This window comes from Setaria viridis, chromosome 9 (genome assembly GCF_005286985.2).
Source record: "Setaria viridis chromosome 9, Setaria_viridis_v4.0, whole genome shotgun sequence".
NCBI lineage: Eukaryota > Viridiplantae > Streptophyta > Magnoliopsida > Poales > Poaceae > Setaria > Setaria viridis.
The window spans coordinates 17,599,409-17,622,445 of NC_048271.2; the positions used below are offsets into that span (position 1 = coordinate 17,599,409).

The 23,037-nt window shown below is 51.1% G+C and overlaps 3 protein-coding genes across 3 annotated transcripts; 1 reads left to right on the top strand and 2 right to left on the bottom strand.

The window, feature by feature from the left end:
* Positions 1–10,820: 10,820 nt before the first annotated feature.
* Positions 10,821–11,168, bottom strand: LOC140221120 (uncharacterized). The gene has a single exon (XM_072290444.1). The coding sequence runs from the start codon at positions 11,166–11,168 to the stop codon at positions 10,821–10,823; it is 348 nt and encodes a 115-aa protein (XP_072146545.1).
* Positions 11,169–14,022: 2,854 nt separating this feature from the next.
* Positions 14,023–14,475, bottom strand: LOC117835379 (uncharacterized). Its single transcript, XM_034714741.1, has one exon. The coding sequence runs from the start codon at positions 14,473–14,475 to the stop codon at positions 14,023–14,025; it is 453 nt and encodes a 150-aa protein (XP_034570632.1).
* A 3,877-nt stretch (positions 14,476–18,352) lies between these two features.
* On the top strand, positions 18,353–22,569 carry LOC117838978 (uncharacterized). The gene is made up of 4 exons (XM_072291005.1): positions 18,353–19,111; positions 19,377–19,587; positions 19,666–19,847; positions 21,766–22,569. Exons 3-4 carry the CDS (start codon positions 19,701–19,703, stop codon positions 22,375–22,377), a joined length of 759 nt encoding a protein of 252 aa, XP_072147106.1. The 5' UTR covers positions 18,353–19,111; positions 19,377–19,587; positions 19,666–19,700; the 3' UTR covers positions 22,378–22,569.
* Positions 22,570–23,037: the final 468 nt, after the last annotated feature.

A 23,037-nucleotide genomic window follows, 5' to 3' on the forward strand; every position in this document is an offset into this window, starting at 1 on the left:
AATGGTCATATCTTTGGTTCTCGTATTACAGTATAGCCGATGAGTTCAAAACTCATCAGGATTACGACAGCTGTTAAATTAAAGGAAAAAATTCATTTTACTCCTCTCACTTATTTACTTTGTCCACTTAACCCCCAAGTAAAATTTAGACTCACTTTACTCCCCCGAACTATTTCATTTGATCCAATCCATCCCTAATTAAATTCCTCTTTTTTGTTTCTTTGTGTAGAAGTTGAGTTTTAATTTCAGATTTTGCTAAGTCATGATGCTTTACATTAAAAAAAATACATTAGCAATTTTTCATATTACTTTTTGCTAAGTCATGATGCTTTACATTAGAAAAATACATTAGCAATTTTTCATATTACTTTTTATACAGTTTTGTATATCTAAGATTAATTTCGTATTAAATATTCTTAACCTATGAAACTAACAATGAAAAAATCGTAAAGGCATCATGTTTGCATCTGCTCAGAAAATTTGAACTCAAAATTCAACTCATACACGAAGAGAAAAAAAGAGAAATCTAATTAGGGGTATATTGGACCAAATGAAATAGTTCCAAGGAGTAAGGTGAGCCTAAATTTTGTTCAAGGGTTAAGCGGACAAAGTGGATAGGTGAGGGGAGTAAGATGGACCTTTTCCGTTCACATTAGGAACTTAGTCTCCTCTCGTTGTCCTCCCAACTAGATAGTCCGCTCTCTATCTTTATTTATCTTGGATCTCCTCTGTGTCATAGTTATCATGCTTATCTATCATTACCCCCGATGAGTTGTAGTTCGTTAAGTTGTGGTAACACTCGAAGGATTTATTTACCGATCATCTATGCCACTAGTGCTTCCCTAAGGAAAATATAAATACGATACCTTGGGATACTCTCGGGTGAAATGCTACAATGGTGATTCTGTGCGCTTGAAGAATTAGTCTCGAATTAATCTTTAGGCCATAAGAAATACCAGCACTCTTCATGAGGAGGTCCATCTTTGTGGTAAGCATGCCCGCTTCTTTGACGGTATGGATACCTCTCTGATGGGGTTGTAGTCATTCATCGCTCCACCCTTGGTTGGAGACCATCTTCTCGATCAAAGTTGTCCCAGCTTCAATAGTCAGCGAGAAGAAGGCTCCTCCAGCAGCAGCATCAACATGACTTCGGGCTGTTGGAGTCAACCCATTGTAGAAGTCCTGAAGACAGGCCGGGATGCAATCTTGAAGCCTTTCCCATGCCTCAGGAATCGACCCGGTAGCTGCTTGCTGGAAACTCGAAATCCTTCCCCGAAGGGTGTTGGTTTTGCCTAATGGAAAGAACTTCGCGAGGAATGCTGCAAAGCATTTCTCCCATGTATTCACCTCCACGCGGCTCGCGTAGAACCATTGCTTCGCCCTCCCAAGAGGAGAGAATGGGAACAGTCGGATCTTCACGAACCCCTCTAATGGTGAAGGTGCTGCAGAGCTCTAGGAACCATTGCAGATGGGCGCTTGCGTCCTTGTTGGCTTTCCCGCAGAATGGGCTAGCCTGCACCATGGCAATGAGACCCATCTTGATCTCGAAGTTCATGTTCCCCATGTCCACCTTGGAACCTTTCAACACCTTGGAACCTTTCAGCACCTGAGAGGCTGAGGGAGCGAAGTACTCACAAAGAGTCTTTTGGACCATCGCGTTGGACGTAGATGGTACAAAAGAAACTATAGACTATATGTCTTGCTAATCAACTATAGACTGGATACTTTTTGTTCATACACAAAAATGCAAATTTTAATTACAAAGCCACATGGGCATATTCACCAGCAGTGCAAGTGCAAAATTCAAGAAATTTCTTCCGTAATAAGGTATAAAACAACCTAGCTAATCATGCCTATCTATTTTGTAGCATAACCAGAAACTACAAAGATCAACCAACAAATGAAGATCCTGTAGTTGAATCTCGTGAAAAAGGTCCTACTGTTCTGTAAAAAAAACTTGTCTAATGATTCCATGCAATGTCTCAGCAATCGACAAATGGAAATATCGAGCCCTACATCAGCCACACGCCCTTCTGCAACCCCTCGGATCAGGAGATGCATTTTTCTTCTCGTCATCAGGAAACATGGCTGATTCTGTTCTTTCCCATCGGAACATACCGGCTCATGTTCTTTCATAATTTTATTTGTTTGAACTTTGGTTACGGTGTTAGAAGCTTATGAACTCTTTTCTCCAGCTCCAGGAGAAAATGTTAGAGCCATTTTTTTTGCAGGGTGCCCTGTAGTAAGATGTAGTCATGAATTTCTACAACTCGAAATAAACTTGAACATTACAAATAATTTGTGGCATCAAATGAGCGGCCCATAAACTTCAAATTCCAAGGAAACATTGTTTCTTAGGTGGCGGGACATCACTGGTATAAGGGAGAGCAGTAATTGCTGCAACATATCTTTTTAAGAAGGCATTCTAGAATCCCACTGACTATGGGTTTTGCATATAAAGGTAAAACCATACTCGAAAATATAATCACACAGGTGTTTCATATATAACCTGAATGGTATTATCCTATTAGCAGATGATAAAATTTAAATGTTACTAAGAAGGCTTCAATTTAGAGGCATAGTTGGCTATGTTGTGTTAGATTCTTGAAGGTATTATCCCCCGCTTCAATGTTGGCTATGTTGTGTTAGATTCTTGAAAAATGTGATTATACCAAACTATGCTAATTAATCTGAATACTGTCATCCTATTAGCAATAGTGCAGATTCAAAACATTATCAAGAACGTTATAATGTAGAGAAATAAGTCAAGAACAACTAATTCTATTAGGTACAGATAGCCAAGAATAGATCAAGCAGTCTCAAACTATGAGCGACAGACGATTCGAATCGAGTTTTTAAACCTTGCAAGGTGAGCCTAACCCCACGACATTGCATGCCATGACGGGTCCACACATGTCAGCCGTCCCCATCAATCCTCAGGCACGTGTCAGGCCCACACCCTTGGATACAATACCCCACGGTTCTGGACGTCGCCGTACCGTGACTGCATTTGTACCCACATGATGCACCAGGAGAAACTCCGTTCCAGAGACAGTGGGGCGGTCTACTCACGTCCCGGTTCAATCAAGTATAGGCTTCCCTATCCCATACTAGGTATGAGATTAGTACGTTCAAACACTTGACCATAGATCTAAACACATTTTGACCTTAGTATCTTTTCCTAGATAGACAGGGCAATTCCACCGAGTAAGAATCAAAGCCCGACCCCGTCCATCATCCTTATGGTTGCAGTACAAATAAGCAAGCAACTCCTATAACTCGCGAGTGACAGGAAATCACTCGACTTTTACTGAGTCCCTATTTAGCATTGCAACTACTAGACCTATCATACTAGTGTTCATCCATAGGTACCTAAGATCATGCAACTAAGTTTGCAATCAACTCCTATGAACTTAAATGCACAAACATAATCAACATCAGTAGTGCATCAATTTAGAAATCTGGGTTATGCTTTGGGGCTTGCCTTCCTGTTCTTAGTAGGGAGCTTGTTTGAAGCTTGACTGGGCTCTTGCTCAGCCTCGACTTGATGCAGTTTAGCAGGTACCTCCTCGGTCGTCGAGAGCAGTTCGTACATTCCGTCGGCGAGATTCGCTTCTACACGAGATGCATATGCAATGATTCAAGTTTCATGATTTCATATGCAAGATGAATGCAGATATTTTTGCAGAAGTGTAAAGCTTACAATGAACACGTATCCCTAGTCAAGATTCAAACTTGAGTTCTTCGTGAGATAAAGTGATTTCGTGTTTTAAACCCTAGGTTTGATTTGATGGTGATTGTGTACACATATATTATTATTTCATTCACTTGAACTATAAAAGAAAGGTGGGTTCATCTTAGGTGAAGTAAGGTCCATTCATGATTTAAATCCTTGGGCTAGATTGATGGTGATTGTGTACATATATAAAGTTTATTTCTCTTAATCTTCTAAAAAGAAAAGGAGGGGTCACTCTAGGGTAGATCAAGTTCATTTTGGAAGTTATCCTGTTTCTGAATATCCTTAATAACCTAGATGTGCAATTCCCATTCTATCCTTCTTATTTAATATTTATTTTGATTCCATTTATCTAATCATAACTTTAAAAGCTCAGGTGAAGTAAGGTGCATTCGCGTGGCATGGTACGGTTTTGCATACGACCGACTGACATGGGTGCCACCTCGTTATCCATCCCACCTGCTTCCTAGGCCCACACCAAGTGTGTGTCCCCGGTCGGTAGTCCTAGTCGGCCCCGACCATGCCGGTCGGGGGAGTAGTATGGGAGGTACAGTATATTCCCGCTCGGGAGTATCCGATCGGGAGTACTCGGTCGGGAGAACTCGGTCGGGGTCGGATTGTGGTCCCACTTCTGGCTGGACCCCTTGGGTTGGGGCTTCGACCGGGCCTCTCAGTCGGAGGAGCCGATTGGTGGCTGGGTCGTGTTTTTGGCTTGGCATTGCGCAGCTAGGCCAGCCCAGATGCGTGCTATTGTCGAGCCCTTTGTGGGGCCAAGTGTTGTGAGGAGTCAGTCCCGTGGGGAACCCCGGGTCTATAGACCCATCAGGAGCCTTCGAGCCCCTTTGGGACTTTGTTGAAGTTGTGAAGGGGATTTCAGTTGGAATGTTCCATTTGGGGGAACACACATGGGGGTGTTATTCATTTTTGTCTTGTTTGTGGAGCGGACGGGCCACATCGCAGGGTCTGGTCGTGTATCCGAGATGATAAGGATGATCCCACACAGGAATCGTACAGATACCTCGTGGCTCGGTACCTTCACCTCAGTCTTTGGTGCCTTTTGTAGCGCGGTAGTCGAACCGTCGCCTCAATGCTAGGCGCCATTACTGTGTGGCTGCTGAACCACTGCCTCGATGCCAGGCGGTTTTATCGCGCACCCATGGACGTGTATCGTAACTGTTCCCGGATCATGGCCGTCCGCCTGGATATAAATCGAGGGGCTTCTGCATCTGGAGTCCCCATGACGTGGTTTGTAGACACGGCCAGGGTCATAGATCTAGTAGGTTTGAGGCTCTTGCTCTTCGCCAAGGGTGGCTTTGGCCGCTCCTCATGATGCCAGAAGATCTCTCGTAAATGGTATTTGACCTCCTTATCGCTGTCGCCTGCGGTATGTCCGGGAGCCGTGATGTGAGAAGAACTCTCCTAACATGGCTCCGACATGCAATCTAAGGCTGGATGATAGGACGAGGGTGCCGCCTCAGGAGGAAGGGGAGACTTGGCCTGCTTATCCTCCATGTCGTGCTCGTACCTTGGGCCACCGATCGCCGGAAGTCATTTGGCCTCCATCTCATCCTTCCGGCCTGCTGCACTTGGTGGTGCGGCAGCGAAGGTGCATGCCGAGGAGGCACGAGATGTAGGCATTGATGGCTCTGTTTGACACGAGGCGGCCTCAAGCCCTTCGTGGGCCGGCCTTCGAACCTCGGTCGGTCGCCGGTCATTCTGGATGAGCCGACTATTGCTTTGTGACGTGACGCAAAGCAATTGAGATGCAATGATAGCACATATGAGATGAATGTATGATGCATGAATGCATGCATGCATGACATGGATGAGTGCTTGTTCGTAGGTAAAGTAAATGGGGGGGGGTCGGTAATATTACCTTGGTCGGACTTTCAGGCATCACCCCACCCGCGGTTTCCACGACCGGAGGAGGCTAAGCGAGCGTTGCTTATCTCGACGGTTTGAGTGGCCAGCTCGGGGCACCCTTAGCGGGTACGCCCGAGTGGAATCCGTATCCATCATTCGTGATGGGGTCGACATGACCTGCATGTTAGTATTCCACTATTTTCTAACCGACTCCCATCGGATGCCCGATCTGTCCGGCCGACCTATGTGGCCTATTAGCCTTGGTTCGGGAAAGGCTCTAGTGTTGGGTCCCTTCGCCGATCTGACCAGCCTGAGTGCCTACCGGCCTCGATTTAGTGGAGGTTCTCACAATGGGACCCTTCACTCCCTTGCCTTGAAAGACGAAGGGGCGCTTGCGTGCGGTTGTGCCCCGCTGTTTGTGACTCTGCCATGGCAGTTGGTGGGCCCCACATGGGTCGTGTCCCATTGCGTGGGGGCACGTCCCTCCGTTTGCATCCTGTACGCCTAGGCTCCATGCCCCCTTACCTATTTAATAGGGGAGGGGCGGAGGTCTTCAGGCTGGTCCTTTCATCGCCCTCTATTCGTCGTTGCTTCCTCCTCCGCCTTTTCACCCAAATCTTCTCATGCGCTGCAGTGAGTTCCGGGAAAGAAGAGGGCAAAGAGGGAGAGAGAGAGAGAAGAAGGGAGCCTTACAGAACCGTTTGCCGCCATTCACCGTGTGATGTCGCTCTAGAGGGAGTCCACCGTGCGGGAGGATTTGTTGGAGGATTTTGCACGGAGGGGCTTGCTACCGCCAAAGGTGGTCGCAGGTTGGAGAGCACTGAAGCCAGAGACTATCGTCCCAGAACCTCACCCTGATGAGGTCGTCTCCTTGCCTTCCACGAGCGCGGGCTCAGATACCCCGTGCACTGGTTCTTATGCGGGCTTCTTCACCGCTGGGGACTGGAGTTGCAGCATCTCAACCCCAATGGAGTGCTGCACATCGCCGGCTTCGTCACCATCTGTGAGGCCTTTCTTGAGATGGAGCCGCATGTGGACTTCTTCGCGAAGTTCTTCGTCGGGCATCCCTAGTCGGAGGAAAAGGGGAAAGTGGGCCTTCTAGCCCCGATCAGTGGATTTGCGCTGCAGCGGAAGCCTAAGGTTGTCTACCTGCTATACTCCCATAATGATTCCAATCGGGGATGGCATGGTGATTGGTTCTATATCTGGAACCCGGTGGAGGCGCCGTTGCCTAAGTTCACCTGAGGGAGGTTGACGAGGCTGGAGAGCTGGGCATGGGGACCTACTTGGAAGCACGAGAGTCACATGGAGGTCCTCGAACCAGCACTGCAACAACGTGTGGATGAGGGCCTCAATGGACTGCGGGTCTTCGACACTTTTGTCCACTGGCGGCTCACTCAGCTGGGACTGAGGACTCGAACAATGTGGTAGTATTCTGGCCTGTCGGATCCAGAACACGCATCATCAACGGAGTTGCCAGAGAGCGAGATTTGGGGGTTCCTCGGCCAAGTGCTGCAATTGGAGAGCGATGCGACCCTCAGGGGACACCCGAGCCTTTCCAAGCTGGGAGGTGGCCCGACTTGGTATGTTTCTCCCCTTGTGTCCTCTTTCTTCTTTATCCAAATTTTCCAACTGACATCGAGTCAATTTGTCTTGTAGGGACTTGAGCGCTACAAGTCCTGACCGAGCCTCCCGTAGAGACCAGAGGGTGCGGCTCAGCAGGCTGTCGAGAAGAAGGCAGCAGACGAGCAGAAGAAGAAGAGGGTTGAGAAGGCCTAGAGGCATGAGAAATCAGCCGGCGGGTTCATCACGGTGAGAGCCCGACGGCGGTGGAGGCGGAGCTTAGGCCTTCAGACCCCTTGGGGTCAGGGTTGGGAGATGACTCAGACTCTGCAGGGAGCGGGACTTGCGGGAACGTCGTCACAATTGCGACTGGGCGCCGCGAGCCCATGGTCGCACCCTATGGTGGAGCGCGTGGTGTGGGGGAACCTTCCAGTGCCCCTGAGTCGAGGAAGCGTGTTGCGAGCAAGGACATCGCCCGCGAGCGGGAGGAGAAGCGGGCACGATCATTGTCGCGCCATCCGGAGGTATTGTTGGCGTCGCAGCCCCCAGCTTCGATCGTTATGGTGTGCGGCGGCCAGTTGGAGGGACGCGGTCATACGCCCGCGACCGGGGAGTCGGCGGACACGCCTTGTACTTGTCGGAGGGATGCTTCATCGGCCGCTGTGGTTGATCTGCCGTGAACTGGTGGCCGCAGTCATCTACAGGCCGACCGTGGCTCGGTCGGGGTGCCCCCACCTTCGGTCGTCCTGAAGGAGTGTGGGTGGCAGCCCCCGGGCGGCTCTGGCCTGGTGGTCTTCGTGGTTCCCCTGATCACGTACGTAATCACAGCTTCCCTTGCTCATGCGATCGAGTCCTTTAGTGTGGCTAATCTTTTGTCTTACCTTCCTTTTGTAGCAAACCGCCGCGAGCTCAGATGACCATCGCGCCGCCTCCCACGCACATGGATTGGACGCCCAGCCTACGGTTAGTCGCGATGGGCGATAGGGGGAGCAGGTTGAGGTTGGCTCGTCCCACCTTGATGGGGCTTGTTTCTTCCCCGTCGGTGGCTACTACGGGTGTAGTTGCAATGACGACGATGCCTACAGTGGCGACGGGTCCTACGACGGCAGTAACCGTGGCACTCCCTCCCCTACTGGTCGTAGAGGAGGTGAGGGAGGAAGGAGAGCTTTCTGTCTCACCCGGAGGAGGGCTGCATACCCTCGGCTCACCCTTCTGGTCGGAGCTGGAGGAGGGTGAAGGAACCGGGGTCGAGGCCATCGATGGAGTGGCGAAGGTTCGGATGTCCCTCGAGCTGGCTTAGGCCAACGCCTTCGTGAGTGGTCTCCCGAGCCCGCCTAAGGATGGTGCGCAGGAGGTGACCGGGAGAGAGGAAGAGGAGCTGTTGGTGGGCTGCGATGTCCCGATGATGACCATTTCATCCGACGTTGAGGAGAACACCGGAGTAGCTGACTCGAGCATCCCACTGCCCAGGGATCAAGCTACAATCCTCGCGTCGTTCGAGATGGTGGCGGTTGGGGCTTCTGTCCAGTTAGAAGTGGCTGGCGACCTGGTGTGGGCCAAGGTGGACAAGCTTGGAAAGGTGCATTTCGTGCTCCGTGATCGGGAGGAGGACGGGCTCTGGGACCTTGTTAGGCGGAGCAGTCTGTCGGTGCAGTCCGACCTCGCTCATATCATGGAGAAGATGGAGGATCTCCTGACGAGGGCCAAGGCTGCCCGTGAGGCTGCGTCCATCGACTTGCCCCGCGCTGCCAAGGTAGGCTCTTCCATGATCCTGATCTCATTTCTTGTCTCTTGGCGTTGCATGGTCGCTTAATTGTGCACGCTTGTCTCATAGAGCTTGGCAATGCTGTCGGCCCGCAAATCCCAGTCCCTCCGGGAGGGGCATGGTCGGCAGGAGCAGGACGTAGCGGCGTCGCGGCGAGTCGGGGAACTTGTCCGTGAGATGGAGGCTACCCGTCATGAGTCCCAGGAATGGGCGGCGCGTGCAGCCACTGCCAAGTGGGAACTTGCTTCGATAGAGTCCCACCTGGCGAAGGCCTCAAGGATGGACAGGGAGCGCCAGGAGGTGAAATGCAGCGCGCTTGATCGGGCGACTGCTGCCGAGCGGGCACTTACTGTGACAAGGGCCTGTCTGGTGGAGATCAAGGCGGCGGTTGGGGAACACTAGGAGGCAGAGCGCAGGGCGGTCGAGCGGGAGACCGATGCCGAGCGAAGGCTCACTGATGCGCAGAGGGCCCGAGTGCATGCTGAGCAGATGGCTTTGTCATCGGAGCAGGAATCCTCTTGGCTATAGGAGAGGGTGAACTAGCTGGAAGAGGGTCAAGCTATCCTTGTGAGCGCCAGCCAAGAGCTGGCTGAGATGAATACCCTTTTGCATCAGGAGCTGCAGCGGTCGGAGGATGGCCGCGTTGCCGCCGTCACCGTGAATGAGAGTAAGTGCCGTCATCTCGGGAGTTTAGGCTGGGGTCATGCCATTTTTTTGCCTTCTACTGACTTGGTCTCTTGTGCAGTCCTGGAGGCGACAGTCAGTCGTAATGCGGAGGCGTTAGCCCAGTCCCTGAGGGAGCGGTCCACCGTTGTGGATGAGCTCGACCAACTCTGCAACGTGGTGCAGGTGGTGGTCACTGAGGTACTAGGGTCGGGCCTGAGTACCAGTGTACCCGCCATCCAATTTGCGATGGTCTCGGACATGGTCCAAATGCTCATCACCGACGGAGTGTTCCACGGGGCATCACGGTGCTGACGTCGGTGGTGACCCACTACCCCGAGCTGGACTTCAAGGTGATCTGTAGTGGGTACACTGATGGCTTGAGCTTCGAGGAGATCCGGGCATTGGGCCAGTGCTTGTCCCCGGGTGCGTAGAAGATTGTTGAGCATGTCATCGCAACATGGGTCATGGACGCTCGCCGCTCGTTGATAGCCGCACGCGTGAGCCAGGAGGGCGTCGTCGATCCTGATGTAGTGGTGCACACCATGGTAGAGCTGGGCGCAGTCCCAACTGTGACTGACTCGAGCACCGACTCGACTGCGACCGAGGAGCCCTTGGCCTAGCCACCTACGCCGCCGACTGACCCGGCCAATGGGGAGCAACAGAATAGGAGTAGTTAGTTTCTTTATGTATGAAATAAAATTGTGGGGGGGCCGTGGCCGTGAGCCCCCGTGTGAACAATTTTTAGTTTGGTTGTGATTATGATAGGAACTAGTCCTGCCCATTCTTATTTTTGCCCTTAAGCAAATTCTGCTTTTTGCCCTTTCCCTTTCTGACCTGCCCGTTGACGTAGGCTGCAACCTTAAGAACCCGGGCGTGGCTCGCGAGGCTTAGCTGCTCGGAACCATAGTCGTGGCAGGGTCCGATCGATCCACAAGCTAGAGCATAAGTTGTTTTCAGGGTGAGTTAGAGGACGGGATGCCCTTTCGTTCGGGCGCGCCCTTTTGTTTGGGCGAAGTGCGTGATACGGAAAAAATTTAAAAAGGGGGGGGGGTGCCACAGCCCCATGGAGCCTCTGAGTGACCCAGGTCGAATGTGTTCGGGCTGGGGTGTTGTAGGAGCAAGTGTTGAATGGAAAAGGACTGGTAATGAACTGAGTCAAGGAAAGAAACAACGTAACTACTCAATGTTCCAAGTGTTGGCGAGGATGTTGCCGTCGTCGTCCTTCAGTCAGTAGGTGCCTCGGCGGATCACCTCGGCCACTGTGTATGGTCCTTCCCATGGTGGAGAGAGCTTGTGCTTGTCCTTGGTTGTTTGGGTCCTCCAAAGTACGAGGTTGCCGACCTCGAGGGTTCTTCCCCGGATCTTCCTCTCGTGGTATCTGCGATGGGTTTGTTGGTAGTGGGTGGAGCGGATGAGCGTCGTTTTGCACGCTTCCTCAAGTAGGTCGACCGTGTCCTGTTGAGCCTCCGCAGCTCGGTCGGGGTCGAACGCCTTTACCCTTGGAGCGTCGTAGTCAAGGTCGGATGGCAACACCGCCTCAGCACCGTATACCACGAAGAAGGGGGTGAACCCCATCGATCGGTTTGGGGTCATCCTCACGCTCCAGAGGACTACTGGAAGCTTCGTGACCCATCAACCGGTGTGCTTCTTGAGCCAGTCGAAGATGCGTGGCTGAGTCCTTGGAAGACCATGCCGTTGGCCCGTTCGACTTGGCCGTTGGTCCGTGGTGTCCGACCAAGGCCAACCTTGATAACGTAGCCATCACAAAAATCCAGGAACTTCTTGCCAGTGAAGTTTGTTCCCTTATCTATGATGATACAATTGGGAATTCCGAACTGGTAGACAATGTTGAGGAAGAACTGGACCGCCTCTTGGGAGCGGATGTTGGTGATGGGCTTCGCCTCGATCCACTTAGTGAACTTGTCCACCACCACGAGCATGTGTGTGTGCCCACCTGGGGCCTTCTTGAGGGGCCCGACCATGTCGAGGCCCTAGACCGCAAATGGCCAGGTGATGGGAATGGTCTGTAGTTCCTACGTTGGTAGGTGAGTCTGCCGAGCATAGAACTGGCATCCCTCGCACTTGCAGACCACCTCCTCTGCGTCACACAGTGCTGTGGCCAGTAGAAGCCTTGGCAGAAAGCTTTCCCGACCAGCGAACGTGGGGCCGCATGACGTCCGCAAATTCCGGCGTGGACTTCGAGGAGAAGCTACTTCCCCTGGTTGGTCGCGATACACTTCATGAGTACCTCTGACGGACTTCATTTGTAGAGTTGATCGCCGATGGCAATGAACATCTTGGCACGATGAGAGATTTGTCGTGCTTCCATCCTCTCCGGTGGGAGGACTTCTTCGAGGATGTAAGTGAGCAGTGGTGCCCTCCAATTAGCTGGATGAAGTGTCATCACCGTGTTATCCGAATCAGAGCCCTCGAGCCCTTGGTCGGGGTCAGGCCGCGTCGGCACGGCGGAGCCCCCGAGCGCTTGGTCGGGGCCAGGCGGCGTCTGCATCGGGTCCTCCCGGACGCGGGTGGATGGCTCGCGGAGGTCTTTCACGAAGACTCCATCTGGTGTTGGTTCCCGTTTGGCCACCATTTTTGCCAGGGAGTCAGCAGCGTTGTTGTCCTTTCGTAGGGCGTCATGTAGTTCAATCCCCCGGAATTTGCCCTCGAGCTTGCACACCTCTTGGCAATATGCTGCCATGAGAGGACTCTTGCAGGAGGACTCCTTCATGAGTTGGTCGACCACAAGTTCTGAGTCACCGTGGATGTAGAGCTGTGTTGCACCGAGCTCAACGGTGATACGTAGCCCATTGATGAGGGATTCGTATTCCACGACATTGTTTGAGGCCTTGAAGTGGAGGCAGATAGCGTAGCGGAGCCTGTTCTCCTCCGGGGAGATCAGGACCACCCTAGCCCCCGTGCCGCGTCCCATGACCGACCCATCGAAGTACATCATCTAGTACTCATGGGTGACATTAGGTGTCGGGGTCTGGATCTCTGTCCACTCAACGACGAAGTCGGCCAGGGCCTAAGACTTAATCGCAGTGCGAGGGGCGTACTTGATGTTGTGCCCCATGAGCTCGAGCGCCCACTTAGAGATCCGGCCCGCAGCATCGCGGTTGCGGACGATCTCCCCGAGTGGGTACGAGGTGATGACCGTAACCTCGTGCTCGGTGAAGTAGTGTAGGAATATCCGGTTCGCCATCAGGACAGCGTACAGAAGCTTCTGCACCCGGGGGTAGCACAACTTGGCATCAGTGAGCACCTCACTAACGAAGTACGTCGGTCGCTAAATCTTCAGCACGTGCCTGGGCTCCTCCCTCTCGACGACAAGAATGGCGCTGACCACGTGGTTGCTTGCTGTGATGTAGAGGAGTAGGGGTTCCTCTCGCTCGGGAGCGACGAGGACCGGGGCTAAAGTCAGCAACGATTTGAGGCTCTCTAAAGCCTTCTGTGCCTCTTCCGTCTAGACAAACATGTCTGTCTTCTTGAGGAGCTTGTAGAGCAGCATCCCCTTCTCGCCGAGTTGGGAAATGAACTGGCTTAGAGCGACCAAGCAGCCTGTAAGCCTCTGTATGCCTTTGACATTGCGTATGGGGCCCATGTTAGCAATGGCCGTGATCTTTTTGGGGTTGGCTTCGATGCCGCGCTCGGACACGATGTATCCAAGCAGTTTCCCCTTCGGAACTCCAAAACGCATTTCTCGGGATTCAGTTTGACGCTGAACCTTCAGATGTTCACGAATGTTGTGGCCAAGTTTGCGATCAGGTTGCTCGCGTGAACCGTCTTTACCACTATGTCGTCCATGTAGACGGCGATAGTGCCTTTTGACCGCTCGACTTGGTCGGGTTGGTCGGGCGGGTCGATCTGGTCGGTGAAGCACTGTTGCATGCACCACTGGTAGGTGGCACCGGTGTTCCTTAGAGCGAATGACATGGTCACATAGTAGTACGAGCCATACGAGGTGAGGAAAGAGGTCGCAACCTGGTCGGATTCTTTCATCACGATCTGGTGATAGCCCAAGTAGGCATCCAGAAAGGAGAGGATTTCGCATCCTAAGGTGGAGTCGACTATCCAGTCTATGCGTGGTAAAGGAAAATGATCCTTAGGTCACACCTTGTTGAGGCCAGTATAGTCAACACACATTCTCCATTTCCCATTTTTTCTTTTTTACAAGAACTGGGTTGGTGAGCCAGTCGGAGTGGTACACTTCCTTGATGAAATTGGCCGCCAGGAGTTTGGCGATCTCCTCGCCTATAGCCCTACGGCTCTCATCGTTGAAGTGGCGCAGGCGTTGCTTGACAGGCTTCGAGCCCGGGGCAATGCGTAATGTGTGCTCGGCGACCTCCCTCGGGATGCCAGGCATGTCAGCAGGCTTCCATGCGAAGACATCCCGGTTGGCGCGTAGGAAGTCGGCGAGCTTGCTTTCCTATTCAGCTGGGAGGTTGGTCCTGATCCACACCATCTTGGTCGAGTAGCTGGGGTCGATCTCTACTGCCTTGGTCTCCTCAGTCGGACTTAAGGCGCTCACGACGGTCGTCTCCTTGTAGTCGGGTATGGCTGGAGCAGCCTCCTTTCCGAGCTTCTGGAGTTCGACAGAGTGGGCAAGGCCGGTGGCGAGCTCGAAGTTCTTGTGGTCGCATGTGTAGGCGTGCGAGAAGTTACTACCCAGTGTGATGGTGCTGTTTGGTCCCGGCATCTTCAGCTTGAGGTAAGTGTAGTTGGGGGCCACCATGAACTTGGCGTAACATGGGTGCCCTAGGATAGCGTGGTAGCACCTGAGAAGCTCCACCACCTCGAAGGTTAGGACCTCCATGAGGAAGTTAGCGCGGTCGCTGAATGTGACAAGTAGGTCGATCTGCCCGAGCGAATACGCCTGCATTCCCGGGATCACGCCGTGGAAAGGTGCGATGACCGGTCAGAGCTTAGACCGGGGGATGCGCATGGTGTCCATGGTCTCAACATAGAGGATGTTGAGGCCACTGCCCCCATCCATCAGTACCTGACTGAGGTGCTTTTTGTCGACGATGGGGTCAATGACGAGTGGGTACCAAGCCGATCAGGGAATGTAGGTGGGATGGTCCTTCTGGTCGAAAGTGATTAGATGATTCGACCAGCTTAGGTAAGTAGGGATAGCTGAATCAATGGTGCATACCTCTCGGTGGCGCACCTTGCGCTGGCGCTTGGAGTGGTCAGCGTCAGGTCCCCCGAAGATCATGAGGCAAGTTTTAGGCTCAGGGAAGCCGTCTCCATCTTTGCTTGCCACGTCCTCCTTGTCGGCTGCGTCTTCCTTGCTTGTCCGCTCCTTCAGCTTGCCGGCTTGCTGCAGGAAGTGCTTGAGGAGTTTGCAGTCCATGTAGAGGTGCTTGACGGGGAAGGTGTGGTTGGTGCAGGGGCTCTCCATGAGCTTCTCGAAGTGGTCGTTTCGGCCATGCTGGGGTTGCTTGCCCAATCAGTCGGCCGCCGCTACTATGATCGGGTGAGTCGGTCGGTTCTGCTCCTTCTTGTTCTTCTTGCCCTGCTTCATGGAGGGGCCCTCGTCCTGGTCTTTGCGCTTGGCCTTACCCTTGTCCCAACCGGTGTTGAAGACCACCCCGACCACCTCCTCACCTGAGGTTTGGTTCGTGGTGAGGTCGAGTAGCTCGTGGGTGGTGCGGGGCTTCTAGCAGCTGAGCTTGTGGATCAAGGACTCGCAGGTCATCCCGGAGAGGAACACGCTGATGACGTCCGCGTTGACAACATCCAGGAGGGAGTTGCATTGCCTTGAGAACTTGTGGATGTAATCCCGCAGGGGCTCGTTGGGCTTCTGTTTGCAACTCTTGAGGTCCCAGCAATTCCCAAGGTGGACATAAGTTCCCTGGAAGTTCCCTACGAAGACCTTCTTGAGTTCCGCCCAGTCGCGGATGTTATTGGGCAGAGGAACTCGAGCCACGCTCGAACGAACTCCCCTACACAGATGGGAGGGTACTGGATGATGAAGTTATCATCATCTACTCCTTCGGCTCGGCAGGCGAGCCGGAAGTCCTCAAGCCACACATCGGGGTTCATCTCCTCAGTGTTTACTTGGCGATGTTGGTGGGCGGTCGGAAGCACTGAGGGAACGACGCTTTCTAGATGCAGCGACCGAAGGTCCGGGGCCTCGGTCCGTCCGGGCTAGGGCTTTGGTCTCCATTCCGATCGTTGGGTCGGCTGCCACGCCTAGAGTGCACCTCCTCATGCTCCTCGTCGGGCCGGTTGCGGCCCATGTCCTCCGCTCTCGCCACCATGTGGTCGACGTCGGTGTTGTGTCGCGCCACACGTTGCGCGTGGATGACAATATGCGCATCATGGTTCGGCCCTATGCGTTCATGCACGTGCTGGGGATGCGAAGCTGGTGCTGGGTCGAGCTGCGGTGCGGCCACGGTGCTCTGACCTGCACAACAGGGCTGTTGAGGCGAACGAACGTAGCGGTTCAGTTGGTGCGGGCCCAATGCTCCAGTTGGGCAAGATGTTGCGTGTCGCTGACACGACGCAGAGCTCTCCGCCTGCTGTGCCGCAACGGTTTCCACCAGTGCCTGGAGGTTCCGGTGGATTACCTGCTCCGGGGGATCAGCGGGTTCAGGGAGACTGCGCAAAAGCATTGCCATGGCGGCAATGTTCTGGTCGGCCCGAGCGAATTATGGGAGGTCATCCTCCCCAGCCATGATGTCGCGCCGAACCTGGTGGGCGCGGCTTCGTGTGTCGCTTCCCGCGTTGCAGGCGTGCGGCTCTAGGTGACGCGGTGGGCTGCCGGTGCTAGTGGCTGCTGGTCCTACTGCTGCTGTCATAGCTCATCACCATGCACGTGCACCTGCATCAGGACCTCCACACGGTGGTCCGGTGGGGTGTGTGTCTCAGCGGACTCCACTGCCTCCGGGAGCTGTCCCGGGGCGTCCGCCATGGCGCACTCCCGGGACAGGGGATGGTCGAGCGACAACGCATCGCCGATGCTGGAGCTATCGCTCTCGAGCTCCTCATCACAAAGGTCGTGAAAGAAGGTGAGGGCGTAGTCCACCATTCCCACGAACTCGAGCGCGAGAGGGAGCAGCGCCATCACCCTCCAGAGTCCCGAGCGTACGCGTCCATGGGGGACATGAGGCCGTAAGGGAACCATCCGCGTGGTGAGCGTGGTGGTGACAACGGAGCTCCTCCGGAGAGCTGGCGGAAGGTGTTAACAAGTGAATACATGATAGTATCCACGTCACTTACCATGGGGTTCGTGCCTAGCACGGACTCGATATGAAGCGCAAGTGCCTTGACATCTAGGTCGTCGAGCGGCTCGCAGACGATGATGCGAGACATTCCTCTTGGGGATGCTGGGGGAGCCGCCTCCTCACGAAGGCAGAGGACACCAAGCTGATCAGCGTTGAAGTCCAGGCTCCTAAAACGGAAGGCCTGGAGCGGCGTGAAGATGGGAGGAACCCACACTCCACCGAGTGCGGGGGTGGGAAAGTCCAGCAAACCGAAGCGAATCGTGTCGCTCGAGCTCGTCATGCCGAAGACGGCAGGAAGGTTGGCCATCCGATGACCTAAAACACGAATGCAACGATTTCTTCCCCACGGACGGCGCCAACTGTCGGTGTGAAATCTGGCCGACAAGTAAATATTTGTAGTTTTTGCTGTTGCGTTAGATCGGATGTGGCCTAACACGCAATGATACAGGATGTATATTGGTTCAGGCAACGTGCCCTACGTCTAGTCAGGGTCGGTCGGTCGACTTTATTCCTGAGCTCAGATGCTCAAAGTTCGTAGTGGGGGTACAAATGAGAGGAGTATGACAAGGGGTTCCTGAGTCCTGGCCTTGTTCTCGTATCAGTGGAAGAGAGTGGCAGGAGCTCTAGAGTGCGCTAGAGTGTGGGGGAGTGTGTGAAAAAACGTCTATCACATGTTGTGAACGTGTCGTAGAAGCAGGGGTCCGTCCCCTTTTATAGTTTAAGGGAACAGCCTTACAGTCGGGAGAGACAGAGAGAGTGAGTGTACGGGTGTTATCTAGTCTTGCGGCCCACGTCATCGGGTACGGTATGGCCTCCATCCTCGGTCTCTGTTCTCCTCGTTAGGCCACTATGCCGCAACGGGTAGGTTTACGGCGGCATTGTGCAGGCGTGCGCAGGGCATGGCATGGTACGGTTCTGCATACGATCGGCTGACTCGGGCGCCGCCTCGTTATTCGTCCCACCTGCTCCCTAGACCCACACCAAGCGTGTGCCCCCTATCGGTAGTCCCAGTCGGCCCCGATCGTGCCTGTCGGGGGAGCAGTACGGGAGGTACGGTATATCCCCGGTCGGGAGTACTCGATCGGGAGAACTCGGTCCGGGTCGGACTATGGTCCCACCCCTGGCTGGACCCATTGAGTCGGGGCTCCGACCGGGCCTCTCAGTCAAAGGAGTCGGTCGGTGGGCGGGTCGTGTTTTTGGCCTGGCATTGCGTAGCTGGGCCGGCCCAGATGTGCAGTATTGTCGAGCCCTTTGTGAGGCCAAGTGTTGCGGGAAGTCTGTCCCGTTGGGAACCTTGGGTCTATGGACCCGTCACTATGGGTGTGTTTGGTTACTTGTATCATTTGATTCATGTATTAAATTGTTCAAAATAATAATAATTTTTTTATTTGATTGGGTAAATTGTACCAACTCATCCATGATGAAGCCATCCCACTTAATTTATTTTTCTACTAGTAGGAGTGAACTATATGGTACAAGAAAATTGGTTGAACCTCATCATTCAGGATCATCCATACCTGCTTCATTTGGTGCATGCAATCAAACATCAATGTCTTTCCCACCTTCTTAAAGATACGATAGGTCCTATTTATTTTAGCTTTCCTGTGAATCTATTTTGTAAGGAAATAGTTGTCAGGAAAATCCGCTGGCTGGACCACTTGCTGAAGAAGCAAGACGCTTGAGGGAGGAGGTTTTCTCGATTGCCATAAGATTTCCGCCGTTCTTTCGCGCTGTTGGGCCGTATTGGGCCACAAGCGCTACTGCTGTATTTGTGTGGTAAAGGGCCACGAGTCCGCCCGGCCTTACGAGACGTCAATTAAAAGCGGAGACCACCCCATCACACCACCGAAATCCTCCGACCCAAACCCTAATCTGATTTTCGCCCTCTCGGTCCATCGATTCCCTCGCGGCGATTCATGGAGGCAATCTGGTGTGTTGTGCAGGAAGAACAGGGTGAGCCTGATCCAAAGTTGAAGATAATTGAGCGCCCCGTCGAAGATGGTGATGAGGAGAAGAAATGCGGCGGCGGTGGTGGCGAGGAGGAGAAGAACGGCGGCCGAGGCGACACCGTGGATGAGGAGGACAGCGAAGACGACATGAGTGATTGGGACGAGGAGGACAGCGAAGACGACATGAGTGATTGGGACGAGGAGGACAGCGAAGACGACATGAGTGATTGGGACGAGGAGGACAGCGAAGACGACATGAGGGGTTGGGACGAGGATGGCAACCCGTATCTGCCAGTCAAGTGGCCCTGGGAGTATCCGTTACATACTTGCCCTGAAGGTAATGAGAACCTAACTGCTGGTATTTTTGGAAACTACACGCGTAACATATTTTTTTAGACCAAAGAGAACGCCGCTCGGTAATCTGTAACATCTAAGACCTTTTCCAAAACTGAAGAAACAATAGTTATGAATGAAACTTGCAAAATCGTGATGTAAAATTATATTGGTTTTGCATCAACAAAATTCGTGCAGTTCCTTAACGAAGATTTTCCTTAAACAAGAGTTTTATAATAACCAGTTGAATGGAACTGTTGTTTTTACAGGACAAAATTTTACACTGGAGGAAGCTAAAAAAATAGTTGAATCTACCTGGGAAAGGAATGGTGACCTGCTCTCAGAATGGTGTGACCTGTTTAACAACAACACGACTCCTTTGCCTGCGTTGCCTCTACGTGTTCTTCCAAGGGTAACCAAAGACTGTTTCTGGAGATGACTGCTACCATGTGCAGTATTGGACGGGAGATACTGATGAAAGTAGGTGAACTAATGATCAATGGCATGCTACTTTATCCTTTTCTCGTGCAGTCCAATTCTCATTTTTTATACTTGCAGCTGCACTAGATCATCCGTATTTCATACCCTGTGAGATGATGCAAGTGTTCTCCCTTGGATTATCAAGCCCTCTTGCTCGTCCCATTAATATTTATGGGCATTTTTCTGTTCGTGATGCCTGGGAACCACTCCGCAACTATCTTTTTAATCGCTCAAGAAATGATCCAGCCATGATTTCTCAGGTAAGTGATGCTTGTTCTTGTCCTGAATTGAAGCTCTGTCATGAGGACCACACGTCTACCGCGTCCACGAGGCTTCTCCTCTACTGTTGTTTGGAGGTGTTGCAACTTTGATTTATGAATGTTGCGATGCGACATTTTGAATGTTGGAGCACTCTTATTATGATCTGTTGAATAAATCAGAATTATTTTGATCGATGTTGCATGAAACATGCGATGTTTCGGTGGTATTTTTGTCTGAAATTGGTTGGATGCAATTAGCTAGTCTAGAATAATTTTGATGTTGCAAATATTCATCTGTGATGTTGCATATGTTGTGGTTTCATGTTGCGACGGGCAGTTAGAGCACCTGGCGAGAATCTGTCAGTGGCTGATGATTGGTGCCATCCGATGGGAACATCTCCCATCGGACCGTCCGGGTACTAGCAAGTTCATAGGGAAAATGATTCCTTGTTTTCATTCCCTTGCTTTGTGATGATGTTTAGTTCATCAAGTTGGAAAGGTAGCTTTGGAAAGTTATTTGATACGATAAAACTAATTGCTGACTACTCATTAAAAAACTTATTACTGTAGAGGAAAAAGGATGTCAAATCACCCTCTTGTTGGTGTGAGGGGGTTAGGTTCAGGAAGTTTGTCTACCTATTGTAGTGTCTGAAGGCACTACTTGTTTTTCCTAATCTACTGTGTAAAGCAGTAGATAGAAGTCTACTGCATGTCTTATTTTTACAAAATACATTTTTAATTGGTGAACTCTGTTATCCTTATCACATGTTTCCTTCAAGTTTTCATTAGCTACCTTACCCTGTGTTTTCAACTATTTTAAGCGGGGTGCTTATGTGGCACTTAGGTGCTCCTAGGTGCTACCTCCAATCTAGCTTGCCTCCTTTCTGACCAGTCTGCTTAGAGCTTAGTGCTTTTTAATATGCTTCAACTTGTTTGGACTTGATCTTGGAGTGCTAGTCCCAATTCTTGCCATGCCAATGCATATATAACTATATAAGTACTGGTACCAGGTCGTATGTAAAGTGTAGTCGGTGTCAACTCTTATTTTTTATACTCGCAAATATGAGTTATGAATTTATATTTTGGGTTGTCTGAAAAGAAAGGGGAAGGGTATGCTTCTGCACAGAACTGTATTTTATTACTTTGTGAAGTTGGCTTCTAGGGTATGGTACCATTACATATTGGAATAGGATTTGGTTATGTGGTGACATTAAATATGTTTCAAATAATAGAATCATTTGTATTGTTCCTGATTGCCCAAATCCTGTAATTTTGGTAGCTTGTTGAACCAAACACAATCCTGTAGCAGAGCAGCTAACAGTGTTCTATTGTCACTTAAATGAAAATAATGCATTGGATGAGGTTGAATATCATGGGTGTGAGAAATAATAGATTTATGGAAAAGCTCCTACCCAATTTTGAGGTTACATCTAGATCCTGTTTTTCACCTTACTGGTTGCACGTGTGATATGGATCTTTAATTTACTTCAAACCACCATTCATTTTTTGTAGCACACAGTTCTCTCTTTTCAGGAATGTGTGACCTTTAAAAAACTATGCCGTAAAACTTCTATTCTTTTATCATGGTAGATAAATGCCATTTGGATTGATGGGTGTACTATAAAATTTAAAAGCCGCTGTTAGCTTACTCATTGGAAAACAGATCCTTTACTATTGACTAATTCACTTGTAACTATGGTCATAGTTGGAGAAATGTCATGTTGTTTCCAACATGAGTAAACCATTAATTGTGATATTTCTTTACAAAAAAATGATGTCGGATTCATTCTATTAACCTACCAGTTGAACACGCTTTTATGCGTTGTACAGCATTATACCGAACTGTTCTGCTGGTCTTATTTTTAATAGCGCTTATACTTTTTATATTATGAGAAGTTCTAACATTGTATACCTACAGGGTTGCTCTTTCCTGCCACTTTGTAGCCCATGTCGTGGAATATATGTGTGTCCATATTTTTTAATGGATGTTAGTCTTTGGATAAAAGAGGAAGAAGGATCTCCTGACACACCGTTGTTTAGTGGGTATGTTGAAATCGACACTTCTTTTGCTGGATTTGGATCCGTCCTGATAGGACGGTTTCAGGGCGAAGTTTATGGCTTGGACATGATATTTGCTTTGCTAGGTGACAGCATTGAGACTGTTATAGAGGTAAAGGCAGAAGCAAAACAACCATCAGACGTGAGAATTAGTGCCTCAACTAGTGGGTTTGATGAGGAGATTTCACTATATGATGGCAAATTTTGTGGAAGTGGGTCAATGTTCAAGCATATAGTGGCTGTGAAGAAGCAAGAGGAATTGCACATTGTTTTGAAAATGAATGAGTCTACATACAAATGGACTTTTAAGGCTGGAATTGGAGTTGTTATAGCACCTGAACACCCAGTTTCCGGTTTTACTCAGTACTTTGTCATGAATGTGTCTTTTAGAACAAAGGGCAAAGCCGCATCAGCTTGGCAGTGGAGTTGCATATGCAATGACGTTCGTGTATCGAAAATGTGTCTAGAGTAGCAGGTGCGAACAAGTGCCATCTGAAGCTCAGTGTCAACTACTGAACCATGTAAGGTGTAGAGGACCCAACTTTGTGTGTTGCGAGTCGATTTCTGTACTTGCCAATGGACGATGCACTCTTGTTTTATATTTTCTCCAAATGAACTCTATTTTCTTATTGCCTACTCATTAGAAAGAGTGTTGAAATTGCAATCCAAATGTACTGCTCCCGTTTATTTCGTATCTGTTCCGCGGTTTGTGCGTGGTTGGTACAGCCCGGTGATCTTCTCACTTAATCTCATTGCCTGATAGTTAATTGAGCAAATTCCCTCGATGTCATGAAAATGAAAAAATTTCGGATTCCATCAGTGCCATAGAAACTCTAATTTATCCCTTTATGCCATTTCCGTTACGAATCTGCTAGATTTTAACGGAACATGAATCTGCTAGATTTTAACGGAACATGGATGGAAGGGGAATCGGCGTCACATGAAATGGCATTTGTGCCCCTATTACACTGACTAAAGGGGCCCACTGCAGAACCTTATCCTCTCCCTCCACCCACCGGCTCTCTCCCCTCCCAACCTCTTGTTCTCTCAAGTCCCCCACGCCGTGCCCCCAGGGGCGCGCCGCCGCCCTCCTCCGCGGCCCTCGACGGGGGGCTGGTGGCCCGGCGCGGCG

Excerpts from the sequence above, each read along its gene's own strand:
- LOC140221120 (XM_072290444.1), bottom strand. The coding sequence starts at position 11,168 with ATGGGGTTCACCCCCTTCTTCGTGGTATACGGTGCTGAGGCGGTGTTG.
- LOC117835379 (XM_034714741.1), bottom strand. The coding sequence starts at position 14,475 with ATGCAGGCGTATTCGCTCGGGCAGATCGACCTACTTGTCACATTCAGC.
- LOC117838978 (XM_072291005.1), top strand. The coding sequence starts at position 19,701 with ATGATGCAAGTGTTCTCCCTTGGATTATCAAGCCCTCTTGCTCGTCCC. Across the intron at positions 19,848-21,765 it reads ATCCAGCCATGATTTCTCAG|GGTTGCTCTTTCCTGCCACT; the intron begins GTAAGTGATGCT and ends GTATACCTACAG.